The sequence below is a fragment of the Leuciscus leuciscus genome (assembly GCF_965113295.1).
Source record: "Leuciscus leuciscus genome assembly, chromosome: 12".
Taxonomy (NCBI): Eukaryota; Metazoa; Chordata; class Actinopteri; order Cypriniformes; family Leuciscidae; genus Leuciscus; species Leuciscus leuciscus.
The window spans coordinates 30,237,693-30,251,338 of NC_138736.1; the positions used below are offsets into that span (position 1 = coordinate 30,237,693).

The following is a 13,646-nucleotide window of genomic DNA, read 5'->3' on the forward strand; positions in this document are numbered from 1 at the left end:
AGCTCTTTGGCCATAGTTTGGGCACAGGGCTGAATATTTCTCTCATTGATTGGTACTGTGAGCTCAGCAGTCATTTCAGTGATGCTGTTTCCACAGCGACCGGACTGTCTCCAGCACTTTGCTGAGCTTTGTTATTGGCTGCACTGCTTCCGTTTGCCTTATGCTGCCAACACTAATACTAACCTATGGTATATATCTACCTGAAGAGCTTTTAGCATAATGATTTTTGAGGTATCTCACCTCATGTCACAGCTCAGAAGGATTTGGAAGCTTGCATTAATCACATCCATAAATGAATCAAGCATTGCACTTTGTCAGTGAACTGTGATCAGATGTGCGGAAAGCTCCAGTGCATCACTTCTAAGATGATGGTGGTCTGTTCTACACCCAAAAACATACACCCATTTTCCTGTGCCTCTCCTCCCTTTCTTACAGTTAAAATCCCAGGCCAGTGTGAGGGGGGTTGGAAGTGTAGCTACACTGTGCTCAACCACCGCAGTGCTGTCCCGTTAACGTTACAGAGAGAGAGAGAGAGAGAGAGAGAGAGAGAGAGAGAGAGAGAGAGAGAGAGAGAGAGAGAGCGCACAGAAAGTGATCGTGATCTTTCTCTCTTCTCTCTCTCTCATCCCCTCCCCTTCTCTCTCTCACTCAGGCATACATACACTTTCATGCGGACACGAGAGGACTATTGTTTTTATTCGTCCTGGTCGTTTTAATCTGTTTCAAGAGAAGCGTTTATCATGCTTATGTCTCTTGGTTTAGGCCTACTGCTATTTCTAACAGCCTAACAAAAGTTAAATCCTGTCATATTAATCAAGTCGTCACTTCTGCGTATGTTTTTTCTATAGCCTACGTGCTCTCTGGAGGATATATAGTCGCATCCAGTGTGAAAAACTGAAGGAAGCTCTTCATACAGAAGATTGGATTTGTGTTTCGAGGCTTTGGTCGCCTGAGGCTCTTTCGGTAATGCAGCACTTTTTGTGATGACGCGGTCTAGACATCGCTTCATGATTCCATCCTCATGGAAATATTATATACAGCACTGATATTGAGTTTATTACGAGGGATACATAGGGTTTTTTCTTCCTTATGTATGTTTTTATCGTCAAAATAGGAAGTTTGGCTTTTGACTACTAATCCTCTCTGTCTCTCTCTCTCTCCGCATCTCGGTGACGACGATCTGTTTTATTAAGCACCTGCCAACAAAATGTGAGTGCACTGTATTTCTACTGTATTTAAACAAATACACTTAAAAACAAAAACTCAGTATTTATTGAATTTTTGTTTTTAAATGACGTTTTATACCTGAGATGTATGTAATGTATGCAATAGGCTATATGTAGTTGGGGTATTAAAACGTTTTTTTATATTTATTTTATTTTATTGTGTTCTCTTTATTACATTTATCAAAAGTAATTCAGCGTGTAAGGTTATTTTCTAGACAGTTCGTTAAAACACCGCAAGAGAGCTGATACATCATAATTTGCCTAGACTTTAGTGCTCTGCTCCATCTATCGGAATTTAGGGGAAACTGCATCGAGAATGCTATTAAAGCAGGGTCGTACAGCAACTTATCTGCATTAAACTGTGCGATTTTGGCTGTTCGATGATGCTAGATGATCGTCTCGTATCGACCTTTAGCGCCCGTATAAGACAGTAGGCCTATCTCATTCACATAGGCCTACATAATCTTCAAATGCGTTTTAAACAAAACACTAAAGTTAATTATTGTGGTATGTATTTATCGATATATATCCAATGCTAATCCAACCAAAGTCCTCGAGCAACTTCTGTGTCTGTGTTTACAGACGTGAACACGACTTCTGTACGTTACGTGTGTTTATTTAGCATATTCTGACTAGCTTCGCTTTGACGTTTTTTTCAGATAAAGCTTTTCTTTTTTTCGTTTGGGAGCCTCAATTAGAACCAGAACCCCTCACACCTTCTAATTTGCACACTTGCACTTATAAAGCTTTTTTTAATGCTAAATGTGATACAGTATAATTCAATAAAACTCAAATAAACCTAAATAAAACTTGTAGGCCTATATCATTTATAAAAAAAGCTTTTTTATTGCAAATTTCATTGACAAAGTCTTTCCAATGTCACATCTATCAGGCTTTTATCAATGAGCTTTATTGCATCATGGCCTACTGAATTGAGGCCCAATTCAAATTAAATTCTTCAAATTATTGACATGACATAGTCTAAACTGACAGGATGAAGCCTAATATTTGTTTAAAATGACTGAACATTTGACAAGTCTCTGAATGAGCCCTTTGCAGAGCCAGTGGTGCAGAGAAAGGCTAAAACATATGCCGTCTCAACCCCTTTCTCCTCTTCCATCAGGTCTGCCCCGGATGCTGCTGCAAACCCTGGAGCCCCAGAGGGTGAGGGGGGCGCACCTGCCGGACCTCCCAATCTCTCCAGCAACCGTCGTCTCCAACAGACACAGGCCCAAGTGGATGAGGTAAACCCTGTCAATGTGACCTCAAATAAGATACTGAATGAGTAGGATGAGGTGAATTTTCAAAAAAAAGAGTAACATTTAGAAATAAAAAAACAGAAATTGTTATAATAAATAAAACTGAGACAAAGATAGAGATATTCTGCACAGTGGTCATAAATGTTGGACCTTGAGTAGAGGCCTATGGTTCAAGGAAACAGTTTTTGGACATTATGTATTAGTAAAACTGTCTATTGTAGCAGTGAGGGAGTCAGAGAGTCAAAGCTATCAAAGCTAGATGGACTATTAGTAGGACTTTCTTGGAACCATAAACATTTCATGAAGTAAAATGTGGAGGTACTAGCCAGACTCTCATACAATATTCATCCTAGACTGCTTTCAATGTTTAGTGTCTGAAGACATTAAGAAATTTCCATTCAAAGTGACTTTCAGTTTCACATTGAATCTCTGAATTCATGCTGCTGATGTCTGTGTCTGTCTTCTGTAAATGTGTTCAGGTGGTTGACATCATGCGTGTGAATGTGGACAAGGTTCTGGAAAGAGATCAGAAGCTCTCAGAACTGGACGACCGGGCGGATGCGCTGCAGGCCGGAGCATCACAGTTTGAGAGCAGTGCCGCTAAACTGAAAAACAAGTACTGGTGGAAGAATATGAAGGTGCGCTCTGGGAAATTTAGCTGCTTGGGTCTGTTTATTTACATCTGGAGTCCTTGACCTCAAGTCCCATTTTATTTAAATCATTTTAAGATACCTATATACATTCACTGGTAAAATTAAATCACTAAATACAGATTTGACCTCATTCATGAAACATAAGCAAAATGTATTTGTAAACTGTTATGTAAGCTGTCACATTCACTTAAATGCGGCAAACATAAGAGGTTTACGAAAGATCAGGGTTATTGTAGTTAACTTAAACTAAAACTAAAACCATAAAAAATGTGTTGCTTGAAATAAAATAAAATAAAATTTCAGCAAGTTGTCTAGTCAACAGTTCTCATTTCCATTTAGTTTAACTTGATGTACTAAAATAACTAAAACTAAATCGAATTAGAGTTTTTTATTATTATTATAAAAATGACTAAAACACACTACAAAATTACTAAAACGTGAACTAAAATTAAAATGAAAGCAAAAAACTAAAACAAAAAAAAACGAAATATTAATAAAAACTATAATAGAACATCAATAATATTAAAATAGTATCTACACAGAAATTCATTGGCTTTACATTCACTTGTAATACTAAATAAGATTTTAAAAATCTAAATGATTAGATCAGACTAATCTATGGATTAACCTATGGAGTTATAGTTTAGCATCCATAACTGGTATTGATATAAACTAATAAAATACACGGTGTCTCCTTTGCTTTTGGTGTTTCTATATTGCCAGCAGTAAAGATGGCTCAGCTGACTCAACACTAAAGCAGGAGCGTTCTCATTTTCGATATAACCTGAATGCAGCCCGGCCCATAAGTCACAGCGCTGGCCAGCGTTCGAGATATATTAGGCGAGTTGCAGATGTGACGCAAGCTTAGATACTGCAGTAGCACGATGAGTCCAGCCACTCCTGAGACGATCAGGAAGTTACCATCATCTTTAATAATTTACCCGTATAATTCCATGAACCATCTATTAATAGAAAGAGCTTTTTTGGAGCATGACTTGGATCTAAATATTTAAATATTTTTTGATTATAAATAGAAAATTCATATTATAATTTAATTTCCTAAATTCCTTTGCCTTGTTTTAAATAGAGATGTCACACTTCTGATATGTGACATCTTGTACAAGCTTGCATTGGTCCTCTGACAGCCTCACTTTACATATTACTTTTTTATCTCTCCATCCAGCTATCTGTCAATCCATTCCCTCGGCATAGATTTATAAGCTCCCCCTAATTCTCCACCCCTCCAGATAGAATAAATTCATTGCTCCCTTCCACCAACCCCCCACCTCCCGCCCCAGATGGCCGAACAGCTGCCCGTCCAATCGCATCTCTGAGCGGGGTGGGGGAGGGGGCTTTTAGTCCCAATCTGGATTACAGCATTTCTGGATTAAAACCAAGATGTGATTTGTGATGTAACCTGCTCTAATAATTCCCTTTCGCTCCTCCTCTCTCGTTCCCTTTCCCATATCCCTGTCTCATTCCGTATCCGCAGATCCTCCTCTTTTTATGGAAACGTCCCACTTTTAATCTCACTCATCCTGTCCCGCCTTTCCAAACCAGATTGCTTTATTATTCTCTCTCCTTTGTGCATTTCTTTACTCTTATTGAAGCCTTTCTTTTTGTAACTTTTCTCTGTGTTTTTAGTGGAGCACATCCTTGTGAAGGAGAAATGTTGATTCTTAAAGCTAATCTGCATTCATATAGGTCTTTGTGTTTTATTTATATATTTATTAAATAGCATTTTAAATTGTCCTGCGGTGTGACAAATGAAAAGTTCTCAGTTAATATGAGGTCAGAAAAGCTGCATGCAAAATCATAAAAAAAATAGCAAAATGCCGTTTAAAACAGAGTATAGCATGTTATACTCTTCCCAAAAGAAGAAATAGAAAAATGTAACTAGGAAAAGGGAAAATGTTCGTACCCTTTTTTTCAAAGATAAAATAAAACCAATTAAGGAATCGATCAAAAATGTGCCTATAATTCATAAACAGAAACGTTACTCTTCTCTGTCACTTGTAATGTAAACTGCTGGATAAATTAAATATTTATAATCTAATAACTTGTACATCACTGATATAGGGACATGTTTTTATTTATTTATCTAAAGTACTCAAATTAATATTCTAATGATAATAATTCTAACTTTAAAAGAAAATGAATATTTTAAAGAAACTAAATGTATATTACAATTAATTTTAATATTATTTCCTTGATTTGATATTAATATTATTAATATTATTTCTTTATTTTAGTGCTGTCAAAACGATTAATTGCAATTAATCGCATCTAACATAAAAGTTTGTAAATATATAATATGTAATACATAATACATATGTGTGTGTGTGTGTGTGTGTGTGTGTGTGTGTGTGTACACACACACACAAATATATATATATATTATATTATATATATATTATATATGTTTTCACACCTTTATGTTAGATGTGATTAATCGATTTGACAGCACTAGTATATTTATTTTTTTTTATTTAAAATGTATCTAAAGGTATTTATGTTGTAGCCGAACAGTTAATTGTTTGATTAAAAACATTTTCTCTTAAATAAATTATCATCTTCATTTCAGAATTCTAATGGTTAACAATTTATTTTACAGTGTCCTTGTTGCACGTTACATGTACTTATTATAGGAATAACAGTAAATTATGCATAATTACATGCAACTAACCCTAAACCAATCCCTGATCCTGACTCTACCCCTACAGTAAGTATACGTAAGTTAATTAAACTTATATTAATGTATAATTACACTGTAACAAGCACACCTTAAAATAAAGTGTAAACTTCTAATGTCTTTATCCCTCTACAAAAAGAGATACAAAATTGTATTGTATTTATTAATGAAATGCAATCTTATTACTCAAACAGAATTTATTCGTATAAATGTGTTTCCCTATTTTTTATTTTTTTATTTCACAGATGATGATCATGATGGGAATTATTGGGGTCATCTTGGTGGGCATCCTTTTCAGTGAGTAGAAACTATAATGCAATTCCACAAACACCAGTGTTGGCTGATTTACATGGAAATCAAACAGTAAAAATTTGTTTTTTATTCCCAGCAGATGTTTTGCCATCTTGCATTTTGATCTGGGATTAAGAATTATTTATGGGCGTATTAAGTCATACATGTAATAGCATTAGTAAGAAGGACAAATCTTGGATTGCAGCTGCTTCAAGCAAATACTGATATACTGATCTTATTAAGATCACTTACTTTTAAAATGTAGCCTCGAAACCATCCCACATTTGATCTAAGATCATCTCTCAAATGTGAATGTGTGATTCAGAGAAGCGAACGCACGCACACAAAAAAAAACTCTTCCAGATGTGAAATCTATGAATCGCATATGATCTTGAAATTGTGCACATCTGAATGGTTTCAGATCTCCGCCTTGTAAACGCCCCCTAATTAATGTCATTTGCATATAAATGAGCAGATGTCAACGTCCAAATGCTTTACTTCAGAAGCGGCAAGATTTGCTTAGATTTCCAAATACTTGCAGCACTTCGTCCACGTCAACCCGTTTAAATAAATCTGAACGTTGGCGTGGACTTTAGCATACGCACACTCTCTAAGATCAATTCTGTGTGTACGCACGTTTTATAAATAAGGCCTAGATTTATGCATCAAATTTAAAAGCCTAATTTCTTCCTGAATCAGCCTGGACTAACCAATTTCAATGATTTATTTCTCTTTTCTTGTCTTTTTTTCCAGTGTACTTCTACTACTGAGCCTCTCGTGGGACACACAAGGACAGGAGACTCTGGCTTTGTGTGAACTCCACCCCCCCCCCCCCCCCCTTTTTTTTTTTCCCCACCAATGCCTTTCATTGAATCCACCGTGTGTATGAGTGTGTGTGTGTGTGCGTGTGTGTGCAGTCATTGACGCAGTGCCTCTCCCTCCCTTTGTCTGTCACTGCATTTCTTTGTACCTCTCTTGAGTGCTTTGCAACAGTGCCCGAGCTTACTCAAAAACTCCTTCGGTTAGGACTATCTACGTACGGTTTCGGATTGGAGAATGTGTTGGTCCTTTTCAAGGCAAAAACAATGGGTGATGCAATAATATAGGTTTCTAGCGTTGTCCAAATGAACCCATGAATAACTAAAGAGGGAGAACGAAACACAAAGATCAATTTGAGTTTAGGATCAAGTCATGCATTTATGCACAAAAACAAAACAAAAGTGTACTAGTTTACCCAGAAACAACTGTTGTGGTCCTATCATTACGGTATTAACAAAGTGCAACTGCAATGAGAAGTTACAGGAAGTAAAAAATTAATTAGCCTGGTTTTTTTATTGTTTTAGATCCTCCATATAAATTCCTCATTTCCTAACATACCTGATTTCCTGTAAAAACCTGAATGACTTTAAATAGAGCAGTTACCATGTGTGTTAAATGTCTTAAAGATAGGGTATTTCCTTCCACATCATAATGTTAAACATTTCTTGGATGACGCAATTTTATAATTCATTTTCACATTTAAAAAGTGAGGCGAGTTGTAGGAGTCTTGAGGGGAATATCTGATCATAAATCGACACTTTTGCTCTTTGATGCACTGTTCATGTCAGCCAGAAGATCAGTGGAGTCTGGAACAACAAACAGGAATGAGGGGAAAAAACGTAATATCAATGGAATAATATCAATCAATCTCACTATATATGGAGATTTAAGATTTTAGCTGTGACCACAATATAAAATAATGTGACTGAAATTTGGTTTGAGAGTTTTACTATGTTCTATGTTTTATTTATTAATATTTCTATATTTGAGACTTTGTGTGACAGTGTGGTCCACGTCTTAACAAAACGTGACCGATGAAAGAAAAAATGGGTAAAATGAGTGTTAAACTTCTCCTGACTTTACTGGCACCATGATGTTTTAGGTTGAATGAACAACTACTGATATGCAAACTTGGAAGATAACTGATAATGTGATTTAATGTCTTTGTAAATATTTGGGATTCAGTGTGGGAAGCGGATACGTAATCAGCACTGGAGACGACAATGTTCAGGGATGTACCTCTGCATGTGTTTGTGTTAAATATACATGGGCACTTTAACCACCTTCGTTCTAATGATTGTAAGTTTGAGAGGACTTTTTTTTTGTTTTGGTATTAAGGACATATTGTCCAGCACCTAAATCTAAGAATATTTGCTCTTATTGATGTGTACCATCCGTGTGAATAACATCCCCTACATTAAGCATTAACCCAAATTGCAAACCTAATGCAGGGCAGTGAATGTCATTCTCTTAAAAAAAACAAAAAACTCCTGAATACATTGTGTTTTATGCAAACTATTCATTTGTAAATATGTGCTGCAGAGCTGCATAAAATAACACCCTGTCCCTGATCATTTGAAGCTAAGCTGCTAACTAGTGGTTCATTTTAAAGCATGTCTGCTTGCCCACCATGTGCTGATTCTAATAAAGTGCTGATGCTGTTACTTGCTCCTCCCCGTCTGTAGTTTTTATTTGGGAAACTGAAGGAAAGTCACTTCCGAGTTGAAAAACTGTAACATAAATGAATGTCACAACAAGGCTTGGTGAATATGGTATGGTTTAATTGGTTATTAATCGGCAACAATGCTCATCCAAATCACAAAGTGAAATGATTCACACAAAGCGGCGATACAGAAATGTTTCGTACTACAGCACAGATGAGTAACCTAATTAGAAAGCGTGTACATGAAATGCACGTAACGTCTATTGAACCATCATGTCGGAACAGTAACAGGTTTTATTAACATGAAAACACTTCTAGATGCATAATTTCTGCTAAAACAATCTGTTTTTCAGCATCTACTGGTACATATAGATTAAAACTAAATAATACATGAAAATTAATCAAGACAAGATCTACAGTTTATAACAAGAGAAATCTCTACGGTTTTACACAAACTAAGCAAATCAAGAGGGAAAAAAAACTGGTTAAATGAGAAAAAGTTCAAAAAGACAAGAGATGTATATAAAAAGCCATACATATGAAAATGTTTAAATCAGGACCCATGAAAGACTTGTCAAAGCAGAATATGAATGTATTCACATTTTGAAAAACAAAGGCATGTCTTAAAGAAGCAATCACATTATTTGAGCAAAAAATGAGGGGGTGCAGCAAACTAAGCACTCGACACTTATAAATGACCAAACTATCAGGCAACTCGGATGATAAAAGTAGAAAATGAGACTGTTTCACTATAAAACACTGAACTCGGCGGGGTTGGTTTTACAGAGTTGAAGTATGAACGATGATAAAAGAAATAAAACTACAGCAAAGACGCACTTAACCGTCATCAAAAAGCCGCAGATTTTTCCACAGCCACTACTACATCAAATTAAAACCATCTGGGCGATTTGAATTAAAAAGCCTTGAGTTTAAGAGCCTGTGCACACGGACTACTGTACAGGTATAAAGACAGTACATCTGAAACAGTCTGGTTTGGTAGTTGCTTTGAAATTGTTGGCACAAACCATTGGTAACAAATAAGGTGTGCTTAGCATGGTAACGTTTTCAATGGAACCGTTAATTGTGCATCGTCTTTTAGGATCCCGTGATGTTAACAGGCTACATACTTGTCCTTCGATTTTGCATGCTTAAAAATTTTGCAATTTTTTTCCCCATGCAAAAAAATTATTATAATAATAATAATAAAATAAATCAATTGTGCTCCATCACATTGTGAGCAAACATTTCGGTTAATAATGAGCTTAAAAAAACAAGAGAAAGAAAGAGGAAAACAATACAGTCTGGCATGGCAGGCAACACCAAAAGCACACTTATCAGATAAAAAAAAAAAAAAAAACATTATTGACATAGCCTATTAAAACCCTTCGAAAAATATACCCACCAATTTTCAATGAAGCCCCCCCCTATCTTTTCATTTCTTTTTTTTGAATTTGCCCACCATTTCGTTCTCACTAGTGTTGTTCACTTTTGAACAATCGATGGCGTCGTCTTCCTCTTCGTCTTCCGGGTCTGCGTCGTTCTCGCTCGCCCTGGTCTCTTCTTCATCGTTCTGATTTTGCGACGAGTCGTCAGAGGTGCGGGACTGTTTGGGAGAGGGTGCGTCGGTCTCCTCTTCTTCGTCCTCCGGTAACGCCGAGGGGAGTTTTTCGAGCACGACAGCCAGTCTGACTTTGCTTGGACGACCTCTCTTACGGCGTGGAGCGGCGCCGTCGGCGTTCGCCCCTTCTGCGTCTTCACCTTCTGAGGTGCGAGCCTTGATTTTGCCTGAACCAGGTGGTCGGCCTCTCTTGCGGGGAACATCTCCGACTTTCTTTTCGACAATCTTGACTTTCTTTCCAGAACCTGGAGGCCGGCCCCTCTTTCGAGGAGTGCCATCTGAGTTCCGTCGAATGATCTTCGGTTTGGTGCCAGAGCCTGGGGGTCGGCCTCTCTTTCGAGGAGTTCCGTCAGCCCGCTGAATCTTCTTCACCTTGTTGGCCGAGCCTGGAGGGCGACCTCTCCTTTTTGGGGTCCCATCTGAGGGAATCTTGGGAGAACCTGCGGGCCGACCCCTCTTCCTCTTCATTGCGCCCATCGGCCTCCCTCTCTTTCGTGGAGAGCCGTTAGCGTCAAGGCTGATTTCGCCACTAGTTTGCTTAGCCAGATCGTCAGATTTGCGAGGTCTTCCTCTTCCCCTTTTTTCTTGGGGGCCTTCTGCGATGGGATGAATGCGGGGTCTCCCAAGGGGCTTTGACAGTTTTCGCTTGCGTTGTAAACTCAACCTGTTAAGTCTCTCTGATTCCTCCTCAGGCGTGAGAGGGATCTTTCTCGGCCTACCGGGCATTTTTATCTTCTTTGGTCGACCACGTTTCTTCACCTTGTTCTTTAAGACTATGTCAGGAGAAAAGAAGTCCACCTTTTTCGACGGCCTGGCATTGTGTGTCGGCGCTTTCTCGGCAGTGAACTTCTTATTGAGCGACCCTCGTGGTCTGCCTCTTCCACGTTTGGGTGGATGGGTGCTGCCGTTGGGCAGAGGGCTCTCAGATCCTTCTTTATTCTCAACCTCCATCACGGCGTTGCTTCTCGCTACCAACTTCAGGCGTATCAGTGCCACACTTGTCTATTTGGTGCTGAGAATCTGAAAACAACAAGAGAGAGGGGAAAAAATGGTTTTACATTTGAATTAAATGCTTGAACAGAGAACTTTCAATAACCTCACATTGTTTTCCCTCCAACTCCAGAATTTACCATTTCCATTTAAAAAATATATTTTTGTGCAAGCGTATGACAACACAAATTAAAGATGTTTTTACGTGCCCTGTATTTTCATGGGGGGAAATCTAAAGTTTCATACACCAACCTATATGAACCTACTTTATTTTTGTTTTCTCAAACTTTATTTTAGAAGATAAATAATTTACTGCAGACCTAGCCAGATGAAAATGAAATGAATGAAAGGAAAAAAAAGCACATTTGAAAACATGTAAACATTATTAGACTTTACAGGCCAGGTAAACAAACAAAACTATATTTATTTACAATATATTATTTTAAATAAGATGATTTGGACATGGCTGCAGTGTTTGGGGAGTCATTATACAACTTCACTGAATTCATTCATTTAGTTTATTCATAAAAAAAACTGTTAATACTATTAGAGTATTATATTACAGTAAAAAATAAAAACTATTTATAGTATTCCTAGTAAAACACGGAAGTAAATTAAGTTTCTCAACCAAATTAAATGAGTACTTTAGCTGAGAATCAAAGAGCAAAAATGTCTACATTAATATTAAATATACACAAGTATTTAAATATAGAAATGCACTCACTGAAAAATATTTTATAAGAATGGAAGGGGTATGAGGTGCATTGGTGATTTTTTTTATAATTTTGGGAGCAGTTTATTTAAAACTGACCGAATCTTTTGTAGCGCTGTTTGAAGACACAAGACAATAGAAAAAACCCACCACAGTATTTACAACAGAACACGCTACAGAAGTTCCAGCGCGTTGCTAGCGCACTTCATGCATGCTTAATGGATGCAAATGGACATCTTTATTACAGCAGGAAAAAAAATGCAGCATTTTATACCGCGAGATCTTACATATTACAAAAAAATATTGACGATAACATTCTACTTGCTTTTAAAAATATATGGAGAAATAACGCAAAATTTGTGAGAATAATTTCGAAATACACACGATTTCATGCAGTATGACACGCATAAAAGAGCGGATGCTGTAGACTGGCTGCCATCATGTACAGTGAAGCCCGCGAGCTTTTGTAGTTCCAGGTAAAATGTGAGGCACTGGCGATTTTTGTTAGCAGCCTGCTAACCCGACTAAGACAACTTTTCAATGGAAAAAGAGACGGCTTTCATTCGTTCGATATTAAAAATCGGCAAATATTCGAAACACAACGCACCTTACTCGTAAAGCGCTTTCACAACAGCAGAGATGATCTTTTTCATGCATTCGACAATATTTTCGATGCAAACAGCATCGGACAGTGGGCGGGCGACTGTGATTATTTGAAAGGCAATGCCTGTTCTTCCTCGTCTCTCGCTCGGCGCCGACGGTTCATGGCACAGCGCCGCCTACTGTACTGGAGTGCGCAAGCGCGAAGAATGAATGAGTCAAATTAAATAAACAAATAAACAAGTTGTGTTTGTGTGAAACTGTGAATGTAGTGTGACAGTTCCAAATCATTTAAGCTATATTACTGTATAGCTAAAGAACACAAGGATACAATAATTCCAGTTATGAGTTGCTGACAAGTAACGCGCAAAAGTGTGGTTTTTTAAAGGCCTAGCTTTATTTTTTTTAAAGACATTTTTTGAATAACACGTACAATGCACCTATTGTCTGACAGATACAGCTAAATGGCTTGAGATTTCACATGTCTCTCTCTAAACACACACACACACACACACACACACACACACACACACACACACACACACACACACACACACACACACACACACACACACACACACACACACACACACACACACACACACACACACACACACGCACACACACGCACACACACGCACACACACAAAAAGAGCTGCCGCCCTTTTTAGCCAATGGGAAACGCACTATTCTTTTCAATCATTTGCCGCGTTTCGCTTTGCGAACATCCGGTTTGCTGGCATATCTTGGGGGCGGGATTTCAGGGAGAGGGATCTGGTTGAAAGAGAAAAGAGCAAAACAGCTGAAATGACCAAATTACAAAGGGTAAAATAATCATAGAAATAATATGCGTAAATAGTAAGCTAAATATATAGTAGTAAATAAATTGTTTAATCGCTATTTTTTATGGTAAATAATGTCCCCATAAACAGAGATTTACCACAAAAAGAAATTCTCTAAAAGCCTAAACTAATTTATGTGTGTGTGTGTGTGTGTGTGTGTGTGTGTGTGTACATATTTGACCCAAACATGGGTAGCATTTTTTAGAGTTAAATATGTAGCTTATTCAAGTGTGCTATTAGTAGGCCTATACTTCTTTTTAACTAAAATAAGAGAGTATACT

The 13,646-nt window shown here is 37.5% G+C and overlaps 2 protein-coding genes across 4 annotated transcripts; one reads left to right on the forward strand and one right to left on the reverse strand.

Moving 5' to 3' along the window:
• The first annotated feature begins 633 nt into the window (after nucleotides 1-633).
• vamp1a (vesicle associated membrane protein 1a) lies at nucleotides 634-8,604 on the forward strand. Its single transcript, XM_082185398.1, has 6 exons — nucleotides 634-963; nucleotides 1,194-1,209; nucleotides 2,350-2,470; nucleotides 2,965-3,123; nucleotides 6,076-6,127; nucleotides 6,875-8,604. Coding segments are annotated over exons 2-6 (351 nt in total). The 5' UTR covers nucleotides 634-963; nucleotides 1,194-1,207; the 3' UTR covers nucleotides 6,892-8,604.
• Nucleotides 8,605-8,700: 96 nt separating this feature from the next.
• On the reverse strand, nucleotides 8,701-12,667 carry LOC309510559 (uncharacterized protein). Of its 3 annotated transcripts, none has more exons than XM_082185396.1 (2): nucleotides 12,536-12,667; nucleotides 8,701-11,241 (listed from the first exon to the last, which is right to left on the reverse strand). In XM_082185396.1, the coding sequence occupies exon 2, from the start codon at nucleotides 11,170-11,172 to the stop codon at nucleotides 10,036-10,038; it is 1,137 nt and encodes a 378-aa protein (XP_082041522.1). In that variant the 5' UTR covers nucleotides 11,173-11,241; nucleotides 12,536-12,667; the 3' UTR covers nucleotides 8,701-10,035. The 3 variants fall into 3 exon arrangements, with proteins under 3 accessions (XP_082041522.1, XP_082041521.1, XP_082041523.1); XM_082185395.1 differs by having other exon boundaries at nucleotides 12,531-12,658; XM_082185397.1 differs by lacking the exon at nucleotides 12,536-12,667 and adding an exon at nucleotides 12,074-12,456.
• Between the last annotated feature and the right edge of the window lie 979 nt (nucleotides 12,668-13,646).

Excerpts from the sequence above, each read along its gene's own strand:
- LOC309510559 (XM_082185396.1), bottom strand. The coding sequence starts at position 11,172 with ATGGAGGTTGAGAATAAAGAAGGATCTGAGAGCCCTCTGCCCAACGGC.
- vamp1a (XM_082185398.1), top strand. Across the intron at positions 2,471-2,964 it reads CACAGGCCCAAGTGGATGAG|GTGGTTGACATCATGCGTGT; the intron begins GTAAACCCTGTC and ends AAATGTGTTCAG. Across the intron at positions 3,124-6,075 it reads ACTGGTGGAAGAATATGAAG|ATGATGATCATGATGGGAAT; the intron begins GTGCGCTCTGGG and ends TTTATTTCACAG.